The sequence below is a fragment of the Sus scrofa genome, chromosome 14 (genome assembly GCF_054392235.1).
Source record: "Sus scrofa isolate SSC_HxYL_T2T_F1_AM1 chromosome 14, Sscrofa_HxYL_maternal_Yorkshire_Landrace_v2.0, whole genome shotgun sequence".
In the NCBI taxonomy this organism is placed as follows: domain Eukaryota; kingdom Metazoa; phylum Chordata; class Mammalia; order Artiodactyla; family Suidae; genus Sus; species Sus scrofa.
Window position 1 is genome coordinate 72,423,924 of NC_139396.1, and position 25,799 is coordinate 72,449,722.

At 51.9% G+C, this 25,799-nt stretch overlaps 1 protein-coding gene across 36 annotated transcripts; it reads left to right on the forward strand.

Moving 5' to 3' along the window:
- The first annotated feature begins 221 nt into the window (after window positions 1–221).
- On the forward strand, window positions 222–25,340 carry CDC45 (cell division cycle 45). 36 transcript variants are annotated; one of them, XM_084994131.1, is made up of 20 exons: window positions 222–311; window positions 442–501; window positions 1,163–1,255; window positions 2,887–3,224; window positions 3,793–3,939; window positions 7,865–7,920; window positions 8,706–8,947; window positions 9,127–9,175; window positions 10,016–10,209; window positions 10,690–11,060; window positions 11,264–11,383; window positions 12,441–12,572; window positions 12,821–12,919; window positions 13,531–13,692; window positions 19,572–19,710; window positions 19,784–19,867; window positions 20,124–20,242; window positions 22,638–22,714; window positions 24,681–24,746; window positions 25,211–25,340. In XM_084994131.1, exons 11-19 carry the CDS (start codon window positions 11,265–11,267, stop codon window positions 24,743–24,745), a joined length of 996 nt encoding a protein of 331 aa, XP_084850257.1. In that variant the 5' UTR covers window positions 222–311; window positions 442–501; window positions 1,163–1,255; window positions 2,887–3,224; window positions 3,793–3,939; window positions 7,865–7,920; window positions 8,706–8,947; window positions 9,127–9,175; window positions 10,016–10,209; window positions 10,690–11,060; window position 11,264; the 3' UTR covers window position 24,746; window positions 25,211–25,340. The 36 variants fall into 36 exon arrangements, 33 of the variants coding, with proteins under 33 accessions (XP_084850257.1, XP_084850255.1, XP_084850252.1 ...); XM_084994129.1 differs by having other exon boundaries at window positions 10,690–10,740; XM_084994126.1 differs by having other exon boundaries at window positions 10,016–10,077.
- Window positions 25,341–25,799: the final 459 nt, after the last annotated feature.

The window sequence follows — 25,799 nt, forward strand, 5'->3', positions numbered from 1 at the left end:
GCGTTAACATGCGCAACCACCAGCGCGTCCAGCCTGTGGCAGATGCCCCTTTGGGGGCAGGCCGAAGTCTTCCAGCCGTGAACGGCGGAGCGCTAGTGCCCGCCCTCCAAACAGGCCAATCAGAAAGGAGAAAAGTCTGGGAGCCGAGGGTCGCTGGTTTGTCCCTGGGCCAATCGAAAGAGCCCTGATTTGGCGGGAGTCTTGACGGTTTCCGGGCTCTCGGTCCCCGCGCGCGTTCGGGCTATCCCGCCGCCGTGGCCATGTTCGTGTCCGATTTCCGCAAGGAATTCTACGAGGTGGTCCAGAGTCAGGTGATCCCTGCCTTGGGCGCCCGAGGCCTTGTCGGGGAAGGGCTGAGGGGGTGTGGCCGTGGGGGGCGGGAGGGGCCGGGATTCGTGTATAAACGCTCGGCAAACTCGCTCCCCCCCTCCCCCCCGGTAGAGGGTCCTTCTCTTCGTGGCCTCGGACGTGGACGCTCTGTGCGCTTGCAAGATCCTTCAGGTGAGAGCTGCAGACCTGGCCGGCGGGCGGGGGACAGGGCAAGGGAGGGGAGGGACAGGGCAAGGGTGGGGGTCAGGGCAAGGGGAGGGGGGGACAGGGCAAAGGGAGGGGGGAACAGGGCAAGGGGAGGGGCGGGGCAAGGACCCCCTCCTGGGCGAGAGCTCGGCCTGGGGCGAGGGCTCTTCCCTGGCGGGACAGTGTTGGGTGGGTTAGAGGAGAACTAAGCAGAAAGCAAGGAGACTAGTTAGTGTGTCTGCAGTAACCTAGGCTGCATCGGGGAGACCTGAGACCCGTAGCGGCTTCTTTCTGTGGGGTTTGAGGCAGAGGGCTGCGGGCACCCTGGTGTCATAAGCAGTCCCGGAGATGACGATTCTTGTTAGAAAAGGTCGCTGCACAGAGTGTAGTGTTTCCATGAACTTCGATTAGGCCCTTGGGTCAGGATCCGCTCAGAAAACCTAGGTCAGCTTTCCAACCGTGTTTTCCTTTAGTGGTTTTCAGCGAAGTTGACAGAATGGTACAGTGAACATTTGTGTGCCCATCATCAACATTTTACTAACCTTACTTTATCAGGTGTTTTTATCTTTCAACTCTTTTTTTTTTAAGTGCATTTCAAGGTAGATTGCAGACATCCTAATAGGTTTTGAAAATACTCTTTCTCCAGGCCCTGTTCCAGTGTGACCACGTGCCATATACGCTGGTTCCAGTTTCTGGGTGGCAAGAACTTGAAACTGCATTTCTTGAGCATAAAGAGCAGGTATGAGAGATGCATTTGAGAATAGTAGGCTTCTTTAGGGAGTTCCCTTCGTGGCTCAACAGTTAACAAACCCGAGGATGTGGGTTCGATCCCTGGCCTAGCTCAGTGGGTTAAGGATCCGGTGTTGCCGTGAGCTGTGGTGTAGGTCACAGACATGGCTTGGATCTGGCATTGCTCTAGCTGTGGTGTAGGCTGGCAGCCGTAGCTTTCATTCAACCCCCAGCCCAGGAACCTCCATATGCCGCAGGAATGGCCCTAAAAAGCAAAAAAAAAAAAAAGAGAGAGAGAGAGAATGGTAGGCTTTTTAAAACTCAACTACAACTTCTTAGCACTGAGCATTCTATTTCTCTAATGTGTTGTGTATATTTTTTACTAGAAATTTGATTAGGCCCTATGGAAAAGTGAGCTATATGTCTGGGTGACTTGACTTATCCTCAAATTGTGGAGACAAAGTCAACAACGAAAAAGAGATAATGAATGTGGAGGGCTTCTAACTTTGATTAGAAGACACATTTCATTGTAAGGTGTTTGGAATTTGGCAGGTTGATTTGATAAGGCCTAGTTAAAATTATTTTAGATTAGGGAGTTCCCACTGTGGCTCAGTGGTAATGAATCTGACTAGTATCTATGAGAACTCAGGTTTGATCCCTGGCCCTGCTCAGTGGGTTAAAAATCTGGCGTTGCTGTGAGCTGTGGTATAGGTTGCAGATGCAGCTCAGATCTGGTGTGTCTGTGGCATAGGTCAGAAGCTGCAGCTCTGATTCAAACCCTAGCCTGGGAGATTCTATCTGCCACAAGTACGGCCCTAAAAAAGACAAAAAACAAACAAAAAAATTATTTTAGACTAGAGTACTGTTTTACGTTTATCTTTCTAAGAAGATGAATCCCAGTTTCCAGGTGGGAATCTAGGAACATAACTTTTCCCTTGCAGTGTAAGCAGTAAAGGCTGGGACTCCTCCCACCTCTGCATGGGGCCATGATGAGAGCGGGCACGTCTCCGACCTCACAACCCCCCCCCCCCCCCCGCTGCCCAAGGAGGGGCTGGAGTGTGCATGAGGGTCACTGGAGTTTCTGGCCAAGATACATCCTCACCTGGAGCGCCTATCATCGCAGGAGGGAACTCTACCAACTCAGCATTACAAGGAAAGGACTTTTTATAGTGACAGGATGTAATAAAAGGCTTAGCTTAATATTTAGGTGCTTGTTAATTGTGGGCTATGCAAGGATTGCTAGCAATTTAAGCCTATACAACACAATTAGCACGGAGAAGCAGTTCATCACAATAGAGTGTCAGGTCAGGAGAGGCCCGGTTACACATATGACCTCTTGGTCTGTCCACCTCAGCTTCTACACCCCATGTGTGAGTCTCAAGTATGCTCAGCCTCTGTCTGCTCCTCACTGAAGCAGGGACACCGTAGGACTCCCCTTACAGTGTCGTGGAAATGAAATAGCGCACAGAGCTGTTAAACACTTGGCACAGGCCAGCCTCGGCCACAATGGACCCCTCGTCATCGGGGCCTCGCCAGCTGGCAGAGGCTGGGTGCCGTTCAGTAGGGCTCAGGCCTCATGCTGCAGACAAACAGGCTCCTCCAGGTGCTCGCTCACTCATGGTGCCCCTCTTCTTTTTCCAGTTCCATTACTTCATCCTCATAAACTGTGGCGCTAACGTGGACCTATTGGATATACTTCAACCCGATGAAGATACCATATTTTTCGTGTGTGACACTCACAGGCCAGTCAATGTTGTGAACGTGTACAATGATACCCAGGTAAGCAGGCCTTTGGGGCCCTGAGTTCTATCCATCTGTCTGTTCCCTTTTTGTGCATGGACAGCACTGCATCTGGTGTTCTTGGCAAGGAGCATGGCCACCTCTCCAGTAGGAGCTGGAGCAGCCTGAAGATGAGAACCCGGTCTTGTCCATCCTGGATGAGAAACACAGCATATACCCTGGAAGTGCTCAGAGTGCATGTATGGAACTTGCTCGACCTGGGAGGTGTAGGGACCAGAACCCTACCCTGAGTCTTTGCTCCCAGTTCAGGCCAACCCAACCTTAGTGAATATCAGGAGACCTCAGAGATGCCCCTAAATGGGGCAGGGACGTGCCCTACTTATCCAGGGCGGTATAGGGACCAGGTGTGAGAGGCCATGGTGAGCCTGGCTTGGCTCTGACTCACTTGCTCCTGGAGCCTGAGCAGAGCAGCCACCTAGCCCTTCTCTGAGTCTCCACAGTCTCTGTGTCCTCTGTCCGAGGCCAAGTTGCAAGGCGTTCACTTTGGTGGCTGTGTGTGTGGCCTGAGAGGGACCTTTTTCCCAGACTTAAGGGACTATACCTGTACCTCTGCGCACCATGTGGCACACAGATCCCAGTGCCTCACTGAGCAGAAATGAAGATGAGAAAACATCTAAGAGTCTGAGTTCTCACATGGGGCTCTGCTACACAGGCCAGTCAGGAAGTAAGATTTTGTAAGAGATAAACACTATGGATAGTTTTTGGTCAAGGAGAGAGGAGGTTTATTGCTTTTTGTTTGAATCTTAGATCAAACTGCTTATTAAACAAGATGACGACCTGGAAGTTCCTGCCTATGACGACCTCTTTAGGGATGAAGAGGAAGATGAAGAACATTCAGGAAACGAAAGCGATGAGGGGTCAGAGCCTTCTGAGAAGCGCACACGGTTAGAGGAGGTGGGTTCAGGCCTCTCACCATGATCTTGAGGAACTCGGGGGTTGCTCCTGAGGTCAGAGAGCAGCCCGAAGCCAAAGGCCTTGGCAGAGCTGGGGGGCAGCAGGCACGGCTGCTGACTCAGGGCTCTCCTCTCCCCTGGCTGTGCGGCCTTGGGCAGGTTTCTGACTTTCTCTGAGCTTCGGTATCCCTGTCTGTGCCATAGAATCCCGGCTGATGAAATGAAACTTGGTACTGCTCAGCTTACCACCTAGGTAGCAAACACTTTCTAAAGCTGCACGAAGAAACAGTAAGCAGCACAAGCGGCCCCTCTCTTCCCCAGTCCCTCCAGTGTGTGCTCACTGTGGAGGAGCTGCAGTTCTAGACCATCACCCCAGGGGAAGTATTTTGTGGATAGATACCAGTGGTTTGCACCCAGTGGGCCTGGGGCCTGTGCACTTCTGCGAGATGTAGGATTACTGGTCGTTGCTGCAACGGGAAGGCTGAGATTATTCTAGTGCTCAGTGTTGTGAAGAAGTGGATGCCTCTGGCTCTGGGTCCTTGCTGTGCGGACTGATTTGCCTCTGGGATGTTCAGGGTCTTCCCCTCATCCTTGGCCTCACAGGGCCATGTCTGGGACGTCTGGACACTGTCCACTGGGGGGCGTCCTGCTTCCTCGGCTCGCCTGCTCTTTCTAGAGTGTCGGGTCCTCTGAGCAAGACTTCTCAGACCCACTCAGATTTCTTTCCTCTTGCCTGGCTCTTTACCTCTTTGTTCTATTTTCCAGCCAAGTTCTGGTCTTTGTCTTCTGATCTTTGATTTCTAAGAGCTCTTTCTTTTTACTACAAGCTTCAGGGGTACAGCATTATAGTCCAACATCTGCACACACTGCAAAGTGCTCACCACCCCAAGTCTAGTACCAGCCGCCACCATATGGTAGATCCCGGTTCCCTTCACCCTCGTCCCTGCCCCCCCACCCCCACCCCCCCGCCCCAGTAGCAGATCTCTGTATCCATGAGTTTGTGTTTATTTTCTCTGTTCATTTGTTATGTGCAGATTCCACATATAAGTGGTATATGATTTCTGTCTTTCTCTGTCTGGCTTATCTCACCTGTATGGTGATCTCTAGGTCCACCATGTTGCTGTAAATTGCATTATTTCTGTGGCTGAGTAGTATCCCATTGCATAAATACACGACATATTCTTTATTCATATCTCTGTTGATGGACATTTAGATTGCTTCCATGTCTTAGGTATTGTGAATAGTGCTGCAGTGAATACAGGGATGCATGTATCTTTTCAAATCATGGTTTTCTTAGGTAAATGCCCAGGAGCGATATTGCTGGATCATATGGTAGCTTTATTTTTAGTTTTTTTGGCCAGGCCAGGGATCGAACCACACCTCTGCAGCAACCTGAGCGGTCGGATTCTTAACACACTGCACCACCGCGGGAATTTTATTTTTAGTTTTTTAAGGGACTTCGGTACTGTTTTCCAGAGTGGTTGTACCAATTTACATTCCCACCAACAGTGCAGGAGAGTTCCCTCTTCTCCACACCCTCTCCAGCATTTGTTATTTATAGACTTTTTGATGATGGCCATTCTCCCTGGAGTGAAGTAGTTTTGATTTGCATTTGCATTTCTCTAATAATTAGTGATGTTGAACATTTTTTCATGTGCTTGTTGGTCATCTGTCTGTCTTCTTTGGAGAAATGTCTGTTTTAGTTTTCTGCCCATTTTTTTTACTTGTTTGGTTTTTTGCTAGTGAGCTGTGTGAGCCCTCCTGCCCAGGCTTGGGGTCCCACAGTGTCCCACAGCCACAAGGGAAGGGGACAGGACCCTACTGTGCGCTCTGGGGAGGGTCAAAGAATCCTTGGACCGTGGGGGTTTTGTTAATCAGCTTTACTGACATTTAACTTCTACACAATAAATTTCTCTAGGTCTAATCTGATGAGATTTGACAATGTGTAAAGTCATGTCACGACAGAGAACAGAAGAGTTCCATCACCCTCCAAAAGTTCCCTCAGGACCATGGCTTGCCTTTTTGCGGGGGGGGGGACACCTGAAGCACATGGAGGTTCCCAGGCTAGGGATTGAATTGGAGCTGCAGCTCCCGGCCTAAACCACAGCCACAGCAACGCCAGATCCGAGCCAAGTCTGAGACCTATACCACAGCAACACTGGATCCTTAACCCACTGAGCGAGACCAGGGATCGAACCCACAACCTCATGGTTCCTAGTCGGATTCGTTTCCGCTGCGCCACAACGAGAACACCTCCTTGCCCTTTTTTTTTTTTTTGTCTTTTCTAAGGCCTCATGCGCAGCATATGGAGGTTCCCAGGCTAGGGGTCCAATCGGAGCTGTAGCCACCGGCCTACACCAGAGCCACAGTGACACTGGATCTGAGCCGTGTCTGTGACCTACACCACAACTCACAGCAACACTGGATCCTTAACCCACTGAGCAGGTCCAGGGATCGAGCCCAAATCCTTATGGATACTAGTCATGTTCGCTAACCACTGAGCTATGACGGGAACTCCAAGTTGCTTCCCTTTTGTTTCTGAGTTTGTTCCATGGTGTGGACCCACCTCGGTTTGTTTAGCCATATACTCCCTGACGGGCATCTGGGCTATCTCATTTCCGGCTATTGTGAAGAGAGCTGCTATAAACATTTGTGTGCAGGTTTGTGTGAACATGAATCTTCATTTCCCTGGAATGGATGACTAAGAGTGCATTTGTTGGCTTCTGTGGTAGTTAATATGTTCAGTTTTTTAAGAAGCTGCCAAACTTTCCCAGAGTGTCTGTACCATGTTACCTTCTGACCAGCAATCTGTGATGACCCAGTTTCTCCCTGAGGAGTGTGGCTCCTTCTTAGCACTGGGCACCATACCTGCCCTCTGACCCCACCCTGGTGGGAGGTAGGGAGGGGCACTGGGCCTTTGCTGTGGTGGATGGGGTGGGACCATGGTGTTTCTGGTGGTGGTGCAGTTAGAGTTGAGCAGTTATCCTCTAAAAGTTTTCTCTTTCAAGGCCGGTCCTTCCTGGTTCTTTGGCTTTTGTTGGGGATTTTTTCTTCTATCGGTGTTTCTGTGTGGCCAGCTTCTCTGGAATATATGAACAAAAAGGAAAACTCTGGGAACTCCCTACTGTGACATTCCCAGGTCCTGGGACCCTTGGCTGGTCAGCCTTCCTCTCCACCTTTCAGACTCTTTTCTTTTTTTAAATATGCACTACCAGGATTTCTAGGTACATTTAGTGTATGAATAGAGACAAATACATCTACCTATCCTTCTACAAGCAGAAGTCTAGAGACTACAGATTTTAAAACTGCGCCCTCACCTGTGCCTTTATTGTGGGAAGAGAAAGAGGTTGTGCCTGTAAAATTAGAATAGTTGCTGGAAACAGTGGGGTTAGGATGTGAGAAATAGGAGCGCTCTCTTTTTTTTTTTTTTTTGCTTTTTAGGGCTGCACCTGCAGTATATGGAGGTTCCCAGGCTAGGGGTCGAATTGGAGCTGTAGCTGCCAGCCACAGCCACAGCAATGCAGCTCCGCTGCATCTGTGACCTACACTGCAGCTCATGGCAACACCAGATCCTTAACCCACTGAGCAAGGCCAGGGATCAAACCCACATCCTCATGGATCCTGGTCAGGTTCATTACCGCTGAGCCATGACAGGAACTCCCCGTGAGTTCTTTCTAACATGGTGGGAAAGCGGGGACGTGGCAGCTGTGGGCTTTTTGTGGCTCACATGGTACTGGGACAGTGGACCTGGGGTGTCACCTAAGCAGATGCTGGGGAAGCGTCCAATCCCATCCACAGTGGCCACGGGGCTGAGGGGCCCTGCCGTCCCACCAGGGGCAGGCTGTACCCTCAGTGGCTTCTGACAAATTGGATCCTTCTCAGCCAAACTCCTTGGCTCACCTTTTGTTCTCTTTGTCCTATAGCAGGAAATCGTGGAGCGAACCATGAAGAGGAGGCAACGAAGAGAGTGGGAGGCCCGCAGGTGAGGGTCCTTCCATCAGCAGCCCTGCCTGCGGGACAGCTGGGGGTGGGGGGTGGGGTGAGTATCACTGATATGCCTGGCTTTTCCTTGGGGGCTTTGTGCATTTTTTTTTTCCATTTTAGGATAATGTGTTGAGTTTAGAGCCTTTGGGCCAGTGTCTCTAGGACTGAGCATGTGGCCCCTGCATTGGGGAAAAGCTCAGGGACCCTCCATGTCACCTTCATGTCCCATGAGTGATGGGCTGGGCTCAAGAGCTCCCAACACCTGCCATCTGTTAGGGATGACAGCCCTGGTCCCTCGTTTTAATAGTTTTCTAAATCTAGATACTTTTCTTTACAAATTCAATAGATGGGAATTGTATGAAACTCCTCATAGAAAAAAAATTGAAAAGAAAACTAAGCTATCCATAGTTCCTCTTCATATTGCAAGTTAAAAAAACTCAAGTGCTTTAAATGAAAATGTTGGAGAGGATACTCTAGCTCAAGGTGAACATGCAGCAGTGCGCTTGCTGGGAATTCCCTGCTAATTGCATCCCTATAAGGCCTCGTGGGTGTCTGAGTGTCCAGCCCCTGCCCTGCTGCTCCATCTAAGGGCGTGCCCCTGTCAGCCCCACTTGGGGAGGCTGGTTGTAAAATCATTTGGGGAAGTGCAGGAAAGAAAAGTGAATATAATCCATTTTCACTAATAGGAAGAGGTTCCAGCTTTGGATTGATCTGCCCGGGGTTGTCTGTGCTTGTGCACGTTTTACATCATCACACCTAATTTTGCACTTTTCCACGTAATAGAACCATAGTTCGGAAATCTCCACAGGCCTTTGTAAAGTGCACGGTGCCGAACTGGCCTTCCCCTTCTTTGTGAGCTGGAGGTTGCTTTCAGTGTTCTGCGGTGACTGTCAGGCTGAAGCAAACAACCTTGCACACCGCGAGGCCTGTCTGGCTTGTCCCTTTGAACTGCTGTCTTGCCTTAACTTCTTGTGGGGAGTGGAATCTGGGACTGTGCCATTTTACATCTTTGGTAGCCACACAAGGTTTGTGCCCCGGTCACTCCCTTCCCAATGCTGTACACTTTCAGTCCTTGGAAGAGTCAATAAGTGAAAACAAATGATTTCGTTTGGGTTTCTTTGAGTATCGTCCATTCTAGCATTTTTCCCACTGTTTGTTTTCCTATTCTGCTTCCTGTTGAAGACCTACTTTTGTGTCTTTACAGAAGAGACATCCTTTTTGACTACGAACAGTACGAATACCACGGGACGTCAGTAAGTCCAGATCCCGGGATTCACTGCCATGTCCGGACTCTAGGGGGCACTGTCCTAAAAGAGGAGGAGGAATCAGCAGAGGTTTTAGAGCCCCCGAGGACTGGTTTAAATCCAAGCCCTGCAGCTTCCACCCTGTGGCCTGAGGGGAGGATCTGCTCTTAGCCTCTCCTCCTGGGAAAAAGGGAGATAGCAGGCCTCACTTCAAAGGCAGTTGTTGGGATGGCCTCTCACACTCAGAGGTGCTCAGGGAACAGCAGCCACTCTTTCTGTTCATCATCAAAAAACAGAACGAGCCTGCGCTGATTTCTGTGCAAGAAGATGAAACTTGATTTGTGTGTTAGGATTTTCATCAGAAAACCCAGTGGGTTGATTCTTGTGCTGCTGAGCAGAGCTCAGGGCCTTAAGGGGACCTAGAAAGTGGTTCTAGTAAAAATCCTGTATTTAGTCTCAGAATTTGACCTGGGGCCTTGGCCTCTGAGCAGGTACTTCAGAACCCCTTTTGAGATTGGTTTGCCCTTGGCGGGAGGATTCTGAGCTGTAGGTGGGTTCACGGGTGGAAACAGATGCATGGCTGGGAAGCTCTCTTGGAAACCAGTTTCCTTGGAGATGCTGAAGTCAGGCCAGTGTCTCACTGCAGACAGGGCTTTAGGGTCTCCTGGTCGGACGCTGATCTCCTGGTCTCCTTCTGGAACCCAGACCATCTTCTCAGAGGAGGCTGGACGCTTCCATTTATAGACCGCCCTGTCGGGAGACCTCTTTACAGGGACCTGGGCCTGGGAGTGTGGGTCTGGCCCTGCCATGAGCTCGGCCACTTTGGCCTCAGGCTTCTCTTCCTTGCAGTCGGCCATGTTGATGTTCGACCTGGCGTGGATGATGTCTAAGGACCTGAGCGACATGCTGTGGTGCGTGGCCCCAGTCGGGGCACAACTTTCTCTGCATAGCCCTGTCCTCCCACACCAGGTGAAATCTGGTGTAGGGGTAACCATTGGCCCACCTCTGAGTCTGCCACACTCAGCGCACTGTGGCATCTGAAGGTGGGTTGACTGGGGACTGAACCTGCAGAGCCTGAGCCAGGGGCAGTAGTTCTGGCCCTCCCAGCCCTCTGCCCTGGGTCCCAATTTTCTCCTCTGCAAGGTGACAGTCTGGTGAGGTTCCTGGCCCTGACCACCTCCAGTGGGGACTGTGACAGTCTGTGTTGAGTCAGAGCCCCAAAATGGCAGGGGGCTGGGACAGGGCCTGGCACTGGCCACGCCAAGGCCCAAAGGTGCTGTCACCCTGTGCCAGAGAGGGTAGCCTGCAGCCAGGCGAGTCAGGACGCAGGTGTGGGGGCCTGCTGCCCTTGTCATAGGGGATCTCCCTCCTGGGTACTGAGCATGCCCACAGTGGTGACAACCCAGTGGGAGCCCGGTCACCTGTCTGCTCCGCAGGGTGAGACTGCTGGTCTGATAGAGTGTCTGGGTCAGGTCACACAGTACCACCTGCCCTGTTCAAGACTCCATCTCATCTCCTTCCAGGTGGGCCATCGTTGGACTAACGGACCAGTGGGTGCAAGACAAAATCACCCAGTAAGGACGTGCTCCCTGAACTGTCTGCGATGGTCCTGTGCATGGCCTGGCTGCAGCTGAAGTTGCAGTGGGGGCTGAGGGGCAGTGTCCCTGAAGGCTTTGGTGCTCTCATCTCTCTTACCTCAGAGTGCAGATGCCTGGGGCAGTAGGCCAGCATCCCTCCTTCTGGCTGCTTGGGTGCCATCATGTGGAGACTATACCCCTATCCCAGGGTCCCTCCTCCTGCTCTGGGTTCCTGAACTTTGCAGAGGCCTATGAGCCCCCGATTCCTGTTGCACCCACTCTGCCCTGCCCACTAAAGCATCCTGGTGGCCCCTCAGGTGAGGCCCTGCTGTCAGTCCTGCTCAGTGGCCCTGGATGCGGTCTGCCCACTGCCCATGGCATCTACCCAGGAGGGCAAATGAGTGAGGCTGGCAGCCACCACCCAGAGGAGAGTGTGAGGGGGCAGCTGGCGAGGCCAGCACGCAGCCCTCCCGCTCTGGGTGCTCACATCCCCAGCCCCATGCTGCATGGTCTCTCCCAGGATGAAGTACGTGACTGACGTGGGCGTCCTGCAGAGGCATGTGTCCCGGCACAGCCATCGGCACCAGGATGAGGAGCATGCGCTCTCCGTTGACTGCATGCGGATCTCTTTCGAGTATGAGTATCCTTGTGGCTCAGGCCTCCTGGTCCCTGTCTGGCCTGGCCATGCAGCTTTGCTGTGTTCAGAAGCATTGCATATATCAGGGCACGCTGGGTGCTGCACACACTCAGGTGAACGCACATGGGACCCCAGCGGTTCAGGTAGTTTAGCAGGTTCACACACTCATGTCAAGCCAGGTGGGAAAACTGTAAGGAGGTGTGACTACAGAGCTCACATTTCAGGAGAAAGACGTGAGGCCTTGGGGAGCAATGTGGACCATTGGGCCACAAGGCTCAGGAAAGTGTTGGAGAGGCTGAGCCACGCTCAGGGGAGGGAGAGCTTAGCCCATCGTCATGCAAAGGTCCTGAGGTGAGCTTGAGGAGGGGGCTGGATCTTGGTGCTTAAGATTATCCTGGGCTGCCAAATGAAGGGACAGACTGTGGCAGGCGTGGGTGTGAGCCATGGCAGTGGTCTCACTGCATTGATGGCAGGAATGGGGCCAGCCTGTGCCTGCTCTGGGATGGCTGGAGACCACAAAAGAGAGCTAGGACAGGTCGGGAGAGGGATATAGTGCCCCCGACAGGTGTAGGAGGAGGTGCCAGGTATGGGGCAGCCAGGTCCTGACATGTGACATCCAGGGACCAGGGCATGCCTAGATGTGGGCAGGGAGGACAGTGGCCCTAGGATCTAGCCGTCAGGAGGGGCAGGCCTGAGGGCAGAGCCCACCACATGCCCAGAGACTCTCGGTGTGGGTGAGAGGAGGCCTGCAGGGGTCAGGACCATCCTCACAGCCACAGTCGTGACCAGTGGAGAGCTCGTGTAAGATGTGGGGTGAGGAGGAGGCTGTAGGGTCCCACAGAGGCCTGGGCTAGTGGCATGTGCTGGGGCCTTCCAAGTCCTGTGTGGCTACAGGGCCCCATGGATAATTGTGCTTGGCCACACGTCATAGACTTTCCATATGTGCAGGATTCGGCCAAGGTTGAATTGCTCAGGTCTCAGAGGATAACTGGTTGTGCAGGAGGTGGTCACAGGGTGGTCAGATCACTGTGCAGCCACAGCTCCTTGACCAGAGGCCCAGCCTCCGCCTGGCACTCTACCAGCACTGGTCCCTGCATGACAGCCTGTGTAACACGTGCTACACCGCAGCCAGGTTCAAGCTCTGGTCCCTGCACGGGCAGAAGCGGCTCCAGGAGTTCCTTGCAGACGTGGGGTGAGTGAACGTTGAGGCTCCGAGGCCCTAGCCTTAAGTCCCCCAGGTAAGGGCCCCTCCTTGGAACCAACTGGGTTGTAACATCCAGCTAAGTTCCTCCTCACTCAATCCCAGAATCTGGTCTGAAGGCCACACTGGGGTGTCAGTGGAGGCATCACACCAGGAGCCCCTTCTTTGCATCCCATGGTGTTCCCATGATTTCTGCTTGAAGCCAGGCACCTCCCTTGACTAGTGCTCCCTCTTTCCAGCCTCCCCCTGAAACAGGTGAAACAGAAGTTTCAGTCCATGGACATCTCCTTGAAGGAGAATTTGCGGGAGATGATTGAAGAGTCTGCGAATAAGTTTGGGTAAACATGCCTTGAAGCTTGGTTAAGGCTTCAGCTTTAACCACATTCCGAAAATAACAAAAAAAAGAAAATGAGAATGCACAGATAAGCATGACCTGACTAGCCTTCCCCAAAGTTTTGAGTTCTCTTTGGGTTGGAAATAGGACTTCATAAAGTGCCTGAAAAGTCTAGAATCCTTAAATCCCGGGGCGGAGGTGCAGACCTTTGAGGTCAGCCCGGCCTTTTCCTCACTGGACCCTGGGAAGGGTCCACTGAGGTCAGGCTCAGGTGAGATCCTCTGGTATTGCTGGAGGACTTGGGCCAGGCTGCCCTGGTGCCCTGGGGTGCAGGAAAGGACCACACGTACCCCCCTCCCCCGCACCCACAGTCAGCTGCTGCGCTGCCTGACGAGCTGTCAGCTTTGCACCAGGCACCCAGGGCCCCGGTTTCAGGGCTGGTGTCAGGCCTCCTGACCCCCTGCATTCTCTGACTGGAATGGCCATGCTACAAGCATCAATGGAGGCTGGGAGGGAGCGTTAGTGCTGGCCTGGCCGGCCTGAGAGCTCACCCCAATTTGAGGACACTCCTGTGCACATGCAGAATGACAGCTGTGTCGCTTCCTCCTTTTGCAGCATGAAGGACATGCGCATCCAGACTTTCAGCATCCATTTTGGCTTCAAGCATAAGTTCCTGGCCAGTGATGTGGTCTTTGCCACCATGGCGCTGATGGAGAGCCCCGAGAAGGACGGCTCCGGGACAGATAATTTCATCCAGGCTCTGGACAGTCTCTCCAGGTAGTGCTCAGGGCTGAGGGCCACTTTCCCCACCGGCCACTTCCAGCCCTTGGCCTCACACAGGGGAGGCAGTTCACAGGGCCCCCGGGTGTGGGGGTGACTGCATTCTGCAGTGAGTGCTCAAGCAGGGGTTGGGGTCTCAGTCCAGCAGAGATGGGGGGCGCATGAAACATGTGGCCTGCCTGTGTTGAGGATGTATCACTTTCTCTTTTTTGATTTAATGTTTTTGGCTGTACCCTCACCATGCAGAAGTTACCAGGCCAGGGATGGAACGCAGGCCACAGCAACAACCACAGCTACAGCTGTGACAACACTGGATCCTTAACCACTGGGCCATCAGGGAACTCTGTGTGTCACTTTCTCTTGAATCCTTTTCTTCTCTTTTCTTTTTGGTTTTTAAATTTTTCTTCTTTCTCACTTTCTATATCTCTTCAGGCATTATGGGGTTTTATTTCATTCCTGTGCTTCTTCCGAGTTCAGCCTTCATTTCTCAATTATTTTTCTGCTATTTCTTTTTTTAAATGATTTTTTATTTATTTTTTTTATTTTTTGGTCTTTTTGCTATTTCTTTGGGCCGCTTCCACGGCATATGGAGGTTCCCAGGCTAGGGGTCGCCAGAGCCACAGCAACTCGGGATCCGAGCTGCATCTGCAACCTACACCACAGCTCACGGCAACACCGGATCGTTAACCCACTGAGCAAGGGCAGGGACTGAACCCTCAACCTCATGGTTCCCAGTCGGATTCATTAACTACTGCGCCACAACGGGAATTCCCTTTTTCTGCTATTTCTAATTTTTTCCAACCTCATTTCCTGAGATGTCCTATATTACTTTTTTAATGTCTTTCAGCTTGTTTTGAAATAGAGCATTACAGTTTCGATCTTTTAGGGGCATGCATTTCTGGTTAATTTTCATTGTCAAGAAGGAGGCTATTGTCTTTGTTCTCTTTTTTCCAACTTTAAGAGGTGACTGTGGTACTTGTCTGTTGCTCAGATTTTTGTGAATTTAGTCTTCCTGACTTTTCCGGAGGAGGCACAGTTCACACGGCTCTTCCAGCTTCACAGAGTTTCCGTGCAATGTTAAAAATGGAGGGCCTGCTTTCTGGGGTTTCCTGATCTGTTCACTTTTTTCAAACAGCTTTACTGAGCTATAATTCACACGCCATATGACTCACTCATTGAAAATGTGCAATTCAGTGGCATTTAGTATATTCACAAGGTTGTGCAAACATCACCACTATTTAACTTTAGAACATTTTCACTGCCTTCTTTCCTCAGCCATTACCTCCCAAATCTGCCATCACCCCATCACCCCAAACCTGTCGTCTACAGACATTTCATATCCATGGATTCAGACACTAGGTGACCCTTCTAGACTGGTCTCTTTCACTGTGAATACTGTCCTCAAGGGTCATCCATGTTGTAGCCCATCAGAATGTCCTTCCTTTTTATTGAAAATAATATTGTATTTTAGGGATGGACCATTCATCAGTTGACGGACATTTGGATAGGTTCCACCTTTTGACTATAATGAAAATACTCTCATTAAAACACATATGTGAGTTTTGTGTGGAGAAGTTTTCATTTCTCTTGGTTATATCATGGGAGTGGAATTGCTGGGTCACGTGGTGATTCTGTTTCACCTTTTGTGTAACTGCCAGACTATTTCCAGAGCGAGACTTCACCTGTAATATGTCCCCACATGCAGCAGATAGGAGTTTGAGTTTCTTCATATACTCAGCAACACTTGTCATTGTCTTTCTGGGCGCAGCCGGCCTAGGTGTGTGAAGTGGTCTCACTGTGGCTTTGATTTGCATTTCTCAGTGGTTAATGATGTTGAGCAGCTTTTCATTTGCTTATTGGTCATTTGTGTATCTTGTTTGGAGAGATGTGTATTCAAGTCCTTTGTTTTTAAATTGGGTTGTCTTTTTATTATTGAGAATTGTATTATATAATCGAAATATAAGTCTCTCAACACATGTATATTTGCTAATGTTTTCTCCCATCCTGTGGGTTCTCTTTTTACCTTTTTAATTTTGTCCTTTGAAGCACAAAAGTTTTTAATTTTGATATGTTTGAGGTGTCTGTTTTTTTCTTTTGTTTCTTGTGCTTTTGGTGTCTCATCCAAAGTGATGAAGACTTACACCTATATTTTCTATAAGAGTTTTGTAATTTTAGCCTTGACATTAGGTGTATGACTCATTTGAGGTTAATTTTTGTGTCTGCTATAAGGAAGGGATCCAGCTTAATTCTTTTGCAGGTGGGCATCCAACCGTTCTAAAAGCATTTGCTAAAAAGACTTCTTTCCCCCACTGAATTAATTTGGCACCCATGTTGAAAATCAGTTAGCCATAAATGCGGGAATTTATTTCTGGATTCTCCTCTCCCATCCATCCACATGTTTGACTGTATGCCAGTACCACACTGTTTTGATTACTGTAGTTCTTTGGCAGGTTTTGGCTGTCAGGTTCCTTGAAATTCCACATGAATTTTAGGATCAGCTTGTCAATTTCTGCAAAGAAGTCAGATTGCACGGAATCTATTGATCAATTTGGGGAGTGTTGCTATCTTAATAATATTAAGTGTTCTAATCCCTGAACATGGAATGGTTTTCAGTTTACTTAGATTCTCTTTAATTTCTTTCAACAATATTTTGTAGTTTTCAGAGAATAAACTACACTTTTATTAGATTTATTTCTAAATTTTTTGTTCATTTTGATGCTGTTATGGACTTGATTTCACTTTTGGTTTGCTCATTACTACTGCACAGAAATACAATCAGTTTCTGTATATTAATCTTGTCCTGCAACCTTGCAGAACTTGTTTATTATTTCTAACCATTTTTTTGGTGGCTTCCTTAGGATTTTCTGTATACAACATCACATCAACTGCAAATAGAGATACTTTTACTTCTTTTCTGATCGAACTGCCTTTTACTTCATTTTCTTGCCAATTGCCTGGCTAGAACCTCCATGACGGTTCCAGTATGTTTCATCAGAGCCTCTGCCTGTCTTTTCCAAGTTGTTCTTAGGCTCAGTTTTGATCCCACCCTCAGTCGGTTCTCCTCAGTGAGGGGCCCAGGGTGGCACAGCACTCTGGCCCGTCAGGTGGACCTCCGGGAGCTTGCCTGCTCCACCTCCTGGTCTTTGCGGCCCTCACACTCACCTGCTCTTGGGTAGGGCAAAACTCCTCTCAGTTGCCTAGAGTTTTCATCTTTCTTAGGTCCCTCTGCCTCCCTGTTCCTTCCCACTCTGATGATGACAGTACACATCTTGTCACCGGTTGGGGTTCTCTTCTCACCTGCTTATATTCTGGGATCTGTGGTGTGCCTCACTCCCTTATGTTGTAAATGTGGGCCCCCGGTCTTTGATTTTATAATGGAGTTGCTCTGTTTTTATCTAGAAATATGGAAAAATCAAAAGACTGTACTGCCAACTACTGCTGCCTTTCTTCTAGAATTGACAGACTGTCTTAGCCATTGTCTCTGACTTCCTGCTATGACAAAAGATCATTTATCCCACTTCTGTGCTCTTTCCCCTCCTGTCTATAGTTGAGCTACTATTTTTAGCTCCTTTTAAGTAACATACTTGCGGCTTTTCTCACCAGTGTCTCCTCTCCCTGGTTTGTAAGAAAAGGGTGTTTGCACCCCTGGTTTTCTCCTGCCCATACCTTCAAACTTCCAGTATGTGAAGATCCTTTCAGGTGTTCAAGGTTGATAACACTTGATCATGCAGCAGAAGACAGAATGTGAGTCTTCTCATCCTTGGCTATAGGTTGATTCTAAAAGATGAAGATCAATAAATAGTGTTACTTGGTTGTGCTAATAAAATTTTTCAGAGTCACTAATGTGTGATGATCATATTCCCTTCGGGCACAGCTCTTTGTTTTTCCTGGAGCTCTTAATTGCCTCCTTTATCATATCCGGTTATCCCAGCTCTCCTTCCAGCGGGCAGTCCCTGAACCCCTTTTGTCCAGGAGCTTTGTCCTCTGGCTCCCCAGCCCTGTGGCTCTCTAAGCCTGCCAAAGGCACCACCACTGCTGGCCCAGACTGCCCCCGGGGTGGATCCAGCAGGTTGGAATCTTCATCTGTTTTTTTTTTCATCCCCTCATTTTGCTAGAGCATGATTCTCAAGCAGCTTTTAAAGAAAGGGCACATTTCTGATGAGCATTCTGAGCTCTTGCACATCTGACAATATCTTTCGTCTTTCCTGTCCTTGTCTGATTGCTGATTTAGCTTGTGCAGAATTCAGGGTTGCAGTAATTTCCTGTTGAACCTAGATTCCCTTGCTCTCTGTCTCCCAGCTGCCAGTGACGCCAATGAGAAGTCTGAGCCACTTTGGTTCTGTTTCTTTGTAAATGCACCCCCACCCTACCGGAAGCTTTCAGGATCTCTTTTATTCTCAGTGTTCCAGAATTTTCTGGTGATATCTGGAGTGGCTCTCATTTCATGCATTAGATGGAGTTTTTATTTATTTGCTTTTTAGGGCCGCACCGGAAGCATATGGTGGTTCCCAGGCTAGGGGTCGAATCGGAGCTATAGCAACACCAGATCCGAGCCTAGTCTGCAAACTACACCACAGCCCATGGCAATGCCAGATCTTTAACCTGCTGAGTGAGGCCAGGGATTGAACCCGAAACCTCGTGGTTCCTAGTCGGATCCATTTCTGCTGCGCCACGATGGACACTCCTAGATGGAGTTTTTAGGTGAGCCCTTTCATTCTGGCGGAATGCTTATTATAGCAAGGAAGATTTTCTTGACTTTATCCTCTAGCCTTTAAGCGAATTTTTTATTTGTTGCAACCATTTTACTTTCCACAAACACATCTCAGTTTCTGATTTTTCCTTTCCATAGCATCCTATTTTTAGTTTATTAATGTATTTCCCAAATCTCTCTGAAGATACTAATTAGACTTCATTTTAAGCTTTCTTTTGGTCTCCAAATTATCTGTTTCCTCTAGGGCCATTTTTTAAGGCCACAGGCATTTCTCCAATGTCTGGTGGTCTTCCACATTCAAGACGGGGGCAGTGGGGAGTCCTCTTGTGGCTCAGCAGGTTAAGAACCCAACATTAGTGTCTGTGGGGATGCAGGTTTGATCCCTAGCCTCACTCAGTGAGTTAAGCATCCCAGTGTTGTTGTGGCTATGCCGTAGGCTGGCAGCTACAGCTCCAATAGATCCCTAGCCTGGGAACTTTCCTGTGCCAAAGGTGCAGCCCTAAAAAGGTAAAAGGAGTTCCCGTCGTGGCTCAGTGGTTAACGAATCCGACTAGGAACCATGAGGTTGCGGGTCCAATCCCTGGCCTCGCTCAGTGGGTTGAGGATCCGGCGTTGCCGTGAGCTGTGGTGTAGGTCATAGACATCGCTCAGATCTGGCGTTGTTGTGGCTCTGGCGTAGGCCAGAAGCTACAGCTCCAATTCGACCCCTAGCCTGGGAACCTCCACTTGCTGCGGGTGTGGCCCTAGAAAAGACCCAAAAAAAAAAAAAAAAAAAAGGCGGGGCTGTGGAAGACCAGCAAGCCCTGGGTCTCTGGATGAAGCCTGCATCTTGGTGGGTGGGGAGCCATCATGACACTCGGGGACCCTTAACTGCTGGGAGCTTAGGCTATGCTCCCAGACCTCACTTCTCCACAGAGGGGAGCCCTCCTTTGTGTTGGGGAAGGGAAAAATCCATCTGCCAGGCAGGGCACCTGCTGGCTTTCCATCTCCAGTTCTCTGATGCCAGCCCCCTGCCCACTTCCCACAGCCACTGCTCTGGGCTTGTACAGCTTTCAGTCCTGCCTTTCCCAGGACGGCAGCTGGGGAGGGAGAGGAGTGAGCTCTTTCCCCCAACCCCTGACCCAGTTGTGACCTGTGCTAAAGCTGTGTGTCTGCCATGTTTCAGGAGCAACCTGGACAAACTGTATCATGGCCTGGAGCTTGCCAAGCAGCAGCTGCGAGCCACCCAGCAGACCATCGCCAGCTGCCTCTGCACCAACCTCATCATTTCCCAAGGGCCTTTCCTCTACTGCTCCCTCATGGAGGTCAGCTCCCTGCAGGCACCGGTGCCAACCATGCCTGCCAGTGGCCCCCTGACCATCTGCTCCCCCTCTGCAGGGCACTCCCGATGTCATGCTCTTCTCCAAGCCAGCGTCCCTGAGCCTGCTCAGCAGACACCTGCTCAAGTCCTTCGTGTGCTGGGTGAGGAGTGGGTGGGCACCCCCTTTCCTGAGCCGTGTTCCTCAGCTGAGCCAAGGCCTCCGCTTCCCACCCACCCTTGTGCTGCTGCTGCTAACCGACCAGGTCACTTGTGAGGAGAGGCCTCACATGGGCTGGGGCTCGTGTTCAGCAGAAGCAGCTCAGGGAAGGAAGGTTGGCTAAAGCCACTGTGGCACCCAGGCACCAGGCAGTGCGCTGGCCCCACGAGCTGTGACCAAGGTGTGTTTTCCCTCTGCAGACAAAGAACCGGCGCTGCAAGCTACTGCCCTTGGTGATGGCCGCACCGCTGAGTGTGGAGCAGGGCACCGTGACCATGGTGGGCATCCCGCCGGAGACTGACAGCTCGGACAAAAAGAAGTGAGTCCTGGGGGCCTGTAGAGGTGTTGGTCCATGGATCCTGCTAGTTGGCAGTGTTTGCCCTCAGCGCCAGGCCATGGATGGCCTTTTCCACCACGAGGCAGGGTGGTGGGGGCTTATGTACACAAGGGGGCTTTACGTACGTGGGCTGCAGGTTAGGGCAGTGTCAAGTGTGTGCTCAGTGGGGCCGAGGGCGAGCTGCCAGGTCCAGCCTGGGGTGTGCAGGGAGGTTCAGCAGCAGGCAAGCCCCAAGGATGGCAGTGACCTGCCCTGCCAGTCCCCCGAAGCCTGTCCCAAGCCCTGGCAGCCAGTCCTTGGGGCCTCATTTTGAAAGCACAGGATGGAAACCAGCACTGGGGCTCACAGATGAGGGCTTGTCTCTGGGCTCCAGGTAACCCAGTTTCCTGTGAGTGACCTGAGGCCTCTTAGGAACCCCACCCCAGCACGGGGAGGGGAATGCAGGGGTGGTGTGGGTGTCCAGCCTCCAGGCGAGGGCATCCAGCTACCCCAGGAGGGCCAGGGGCCATCCCACCCAGGATGGGTGGCAGGGTGCCCAGCTCTCCAGCCTGGGTGGGACCCCCTGCCCTCCTAGGGCCTGAACACTTTCTTGAGGAGCAAAGAGTTTGCACTGAAAAACCCGAAGGGTCAGCCACCCCAGAAGTTAGGCTTGACCTGCAAGGTACCTTGAGACCAGCTAGGTATCATCTTGGAAATACTTATGAATGGTCCTTCACTGACATTAGAGGAGAGCCGGGCAGCGCCTCCCATCCCTACCCCACCCCCGGAAGTCTGAACCCCAAATGTTGACATGTGCCAATTGCAATGGAAAGCTGAGTTACAAGACTGAAACACAGGATGGCTCCCTGTGGTGTGGAGTGCCCACCTGCCAAGATCACTTGTACCTCTGAGGTTTAGGGATGCCAGCCTCTCCTGGCAGAGCGCTTGCAGGGTAGAAGCAGCTGGCCGTGGGGCCCTGGCTCCCCTCTTTTCTTGGCCTTTTCTCTGTTCAGAGTCTAGGAAACCCAGTTGGGTTTCAGTGGCTTTTTCATTTGGTTTTGTTTTCTCACTTTTTCACGAATGTCTTTGTGGAGGGGACTCTAACAGCAGGTGGCTTGCTGAGTGGAGGGGACAGTCCCTGTCATCCCCATTGGCTGTCTAGACTGTGTTTAGCTTTCTTTCACAGACACAGGCTTTTCCTTGCACAGGCTCATCGCACACTCTTGAGAACCTTTCCCACGTCTCCTTGCATCTTTCTGACCCTTCCCCCCACCCCAGACCTGTGTTGGCCCTCAGGCAGAGTGTGAGGGGCACCTTGATTCCCCCCACTGCCTCTCCAAGCTCTGCACAGCTGGAGGACTTGGTGACTACTACCAGAGACTTCCTGTCGCCGTCCTCAGGTGTCTGCCTCCCTGGCGCAGTCGGGACCCTGGGCCTGGGCCTCACCAGCACGTCCCAGAAGGTGACCTTGGTTGGACACCGAGTGGGGGCTGAGGACCACCCCATGTCCCAATCCTCTCAGTTTCTCCAGTTAGCTCCTATTAGCCTCTGCCTGGAGGACACTGGATCTGGACCAGGCCCAGCTCCACTACTGTGAGCTTTGACCTCCTTTGGTGTCTGCAAAGCCCATTTAACAGTGAACGGGGGACAATGGGCTTTTAAGACAAGTGCGTCCATGCTGCTGGGCTGCTTTCCAAGGCTTCGCCATGGTCTCAGAGTCAAAGTCACAGGGGTAGCAGCTGACCTGGGGCTCCTAGGCTGGGTTCCCAAGGTGGCATCATGGCCGCCTGCATCCTCACTCAGGCTGCCCATCTGTGGCTGTGCTGGGCAGCGGTTAGCTCTATGCCACACTGTCTCCTGGGAGAGCAGCCATGGAGGCTCGTCTCCTCTGTCCTCCGTCCTCCCCCAGAGCCCCTTCTCCACTACTCTCTAACTCCACGGCAGCCCTGAGCCCCTGGGCTGGATCCATGTTCCCCGTGTCTCCACTGAACTGTACCCTCTTGGCAGCTCTGGCTAGTCCACACCAGGTGCCCCTAATCCCCCAAACACCCTGTAACCCTTCTCAGTCCCCCAAGTCCACTAAGACCCCTGTCGCCTCATAGCTCCCACCGAGCCTCTGCCTCTCACTGCCCCAGCTGCCAGCACGGTGCCGGCCTGAAGCCAGCTGCATTGGGCAGTGGGTGTGAGGCTCTGGGGGATGCTCATGCCGAGGGCCAGAAAGGGCTCGGTGGGATGCAGGGGTGGGAGCAGCTGTGAGATGGTGGCTGTCCAAACAGTGGCCTGAGCCCTCAGAGGGCAGGGGGATGGCTGGTGAGGAGCCTAGTCGAGTCTGGCATGTCCCTGGGCAGGGAGGGTCCATAGTAGGGACAGTCCCCAATGAGCCTCTGTGTGTCCCCAGCTTTTTTGGCCGGGCGTTTGAGAAGGCGGCAGAGAGCACCAACTCCCGGACGATGCACAACCATTTCGATCTGTCAGGTAAGTATCCACTGCCAAGTCCTTCAGGGTCAGTGCTGGCTTTGGAACCAGGGAGGTGCTGGTGCTGCCCTGCCAGCAGCCCCCAGGTGCCACACCAGCTCTGGCAGCTCCAAAGGCCCAGGCCCTGCACCTTGACCCTGACAGGCAGGCCGGGCTCTGTACAATCCAGCCTGAGCCCACTTTACCAAGGAGCCTGGGGACTGGCCAACAGGGCCTCCTGGGCCCAGCCTCACTCCTCAGTGTCACCTGCCACTTCTGTGGGTGCAGAGACAGCAAGGCCTGCAGCAACGAGGGCACCACCTCCGCAGCCGTGCAGGTCACACCATGGTGCCCTGAGACTGCTGTAGGGTGGTTCTGTGGAGACTTTCCTGTAGGCTGCCAGCAACCCCCACTCCACCCACAGCTTCTCTAGATGCTAGTGTGAACATGGTTCACATTTGGCCATGTTTGCTCCTTTTTTTTTTTTCTCTTTTTAGGGCCATACCTGTGGCATATGGAAGTTCCCAGGCTGGGGCTTGAATTGGAGCTGCAGATGCTGGTCTATACCATTGCCACAGCAACACCAGATCCGAGCCACGTCTGGGACCTATGCCACAGCTCATGGCAACACCGGATCCTTACTTAGCCCAGTAAGTGTGGACAGGGATTGAACCCACGTCCTCATGGACCCTATGTCAGGTTCTTAACCCGCTGAACCGCTGAGCCATGTTTGCCTCCTATGCTTGCAACAAATTTCAAAGTAAAGCAGATGTTTGGCACTTAACCCCGTGTTAGTGAGATTGGCTGCTGTGACAAAGTGCCACAGACTGGCGGGGGTTAAACCACAGAAATGAATGTCTCACTGTGTGGAGCTGGACATTTCAGGTCAAGGTGGCAGGGCTGGTTCCCCCTGAGGCCTCTCTCCTTGGCGTGCATTCGGCTGCCTTGACTGTGTCCTCATGCGGCTCTCCCTCTGTGTGTCTGTGTCCTATCCTTCCTGTAAGGACAGTAGATTAGATCAGGTCCCACCCTAATAACCGTATTTAACTTGATTCCCCTTTTAAAAGGCCATTTCCAGGTATATTCACATTCTGAAGTGCCGGGGGTCAGGGTGCAACATGGCAAATTTGGGAGGTTGGACTTCAATCCATGGTACCCATCTCTCAGAAGGGACACCACCTCCTGATCCTCAGCGAGGACCAGTCACTGCAGTCAGAGCCCCAGCCTTCAGCCCATTGCCTCGGGTGTCCAGAGCAGGCATCCTCCTGCCTGGTCCTCTCAGCTGTGGCCCCGTGTTGGGTGGGTTCACTCCAGGGGCAGCCCCCTGACTCCTGTCTCATGCCTGAGACACGGGACAGGTTGGTGCTGGCTGGCCTGAAGAGTGTGCCAGCTCTTCCACATGGGGAGCTCGGGGCTTCCCCTGGGCAGACAACTTACAGAGGATATGGTGGGAGCTGTGACCTGAGGTGTACAGCTCACAGGACCAGGCCGGCCTGGCTTTGCCTGATAAGGGCCCACATGCTGGTCCGAACCTGATGGCCCACAGAGGGGGCAGGCCACACTGCATCCCCTCCTACAGAATAGAGCACTGGGGCTGAGGGACAGGCCAACGCAGGAGGAAGGTTGGCCTCCTGCCAGACCCCAGGGCCTCTCCCACCACTCAGTTGCAGGGCTTTGTGTCTGCAGGGTGGGAGGCTCCTCTGTTGGGTCTGTGGTATTCAGAGTGTCACATCATGTGTTCCCTCTGTTGGCTGTTACTGTCCCCTGGGTCCTCCCCACAGCCACAGCCCCTACCACATCGATGAGGTAGCTGACTGTTTCTGAGGGTTAAATGGGCCCCAGGCCATCAGGGAGCAAAGGCGCTGTGGAATGTGGTGGAGGGCTGTGGCCGCGGGGATGTGGGAGTTAACCTGACAGTTGACGGCTTCTCCCCTTGCTCTGTCCCTGCTCCTCCCATCCCAACCATGTTTTCCTTTCATTACTGCAGTGATTGAGCTGAAAGCCGAGGACCGCAGCAAGTTCCTGGATGCACTCGTTTCCCTCCTGTCCTAGGGTGAGTCGTGGGGGCAGGCAGGGCTCCTGTGGAGACCAGGGCCAGTGCCTTTTTCCCAAGGCTATCTGTCCCTGAGCTGGCGTCAGAGCCACAATGGAGCATTTTGAAGGAGCTAATTTCATTAAACTCCTGGGATCCCTTCAGAAAGAGCTGACATTTACCCTCCTGTGACCACAGGGTGCTGGGCACTGCTGGGAATGAGGGTCGCCAGGGCCTCCTGGAACCTTGCTGTTCTCACCCCAGCATCAGGCCCTGGGCTGGAGCCCACGGGGGTGTCTATCCAGGCTCTCATGCACTTTTGAGAAGGCAGAGCTGGTGGCAGCCACTCAATAGAGGGTTACAACATGCGAGCCTGTGATACCCACACATCAGAGAGAAGACCTGGGCATTTAGTTTGGTTAATCTGGGATACCATCAGAATTGTTAGAAATTTACTTATTTTTTCTTTTTTTTTTCTTCCACAGAGTTTGATTTCTTCAGAAGTGACCTCCTATTTATGTTGGCTGGCTTTTATTTAGATTCTAAGTTATAGGCGTAGTTCTAGATGTAGGAACAGTGGTTTTTAATGGAATAAAATGCTGATTTTAGGTTTGACGGCCTAGTCTTGGCTCTGGTCCCAGGGCCAGTGTCTAGTTATACCGAGCCTTCTATGTGTCCAGAGGGGCCTTGATCATATGCCCTGGGCACCCCCGACACCCAGCGGGAAACCACCAGGACTGGCCTACGGGCTCCCTGGGTGGCAGTGGCTGGGGACTGGGTCCTGAGGCACCCAGCTGACCACTGCCTAATGATGCCAGCCAGGACCTGGCTCAGTTTGTCCTCCCACCACTTCCTATTGCCCACTGGCCTTGGCAGCATCTCAAATCCACCCTCTTAACCGTGTACCCCTCCCAGGCCCAGTCCCCATGGCCATCATCTCACCCCCAGCACCTGCCTGTCCAGGCACCCCCATCTCACAGACAGAGTATGCACTGCCAGGCGAGTGAGGTGGGGATAGCAAGGGCAAGGCCCACCATTCAGGAAGGGCAGGGCTGGCTGAGGGACCTCAAGGTC

Coding starts and splice junctions, on each gene's coding strand:
- CDC45 (XM_005670938.4), top strand. CDS start 261: ATGTTCGTGTCCGATTTCCGCAAGGAATTCTACGAGGTGGTCCAGAGT. Junction 7,921..9,126: donor AGAGAGTGGGAGGCCCGCAG/GTGAGGGTCCTT, acceptor GTGTCTTTACAG/AAGAGACATCCTTTTTGACT. Junction 10,078..10,689: donor GACCTGAGCGACATGCTGTG/GTGCGTGGCCCC, acceptor ATCTCCTTCCAG/GTGGGCCATCGTTGGACTAA.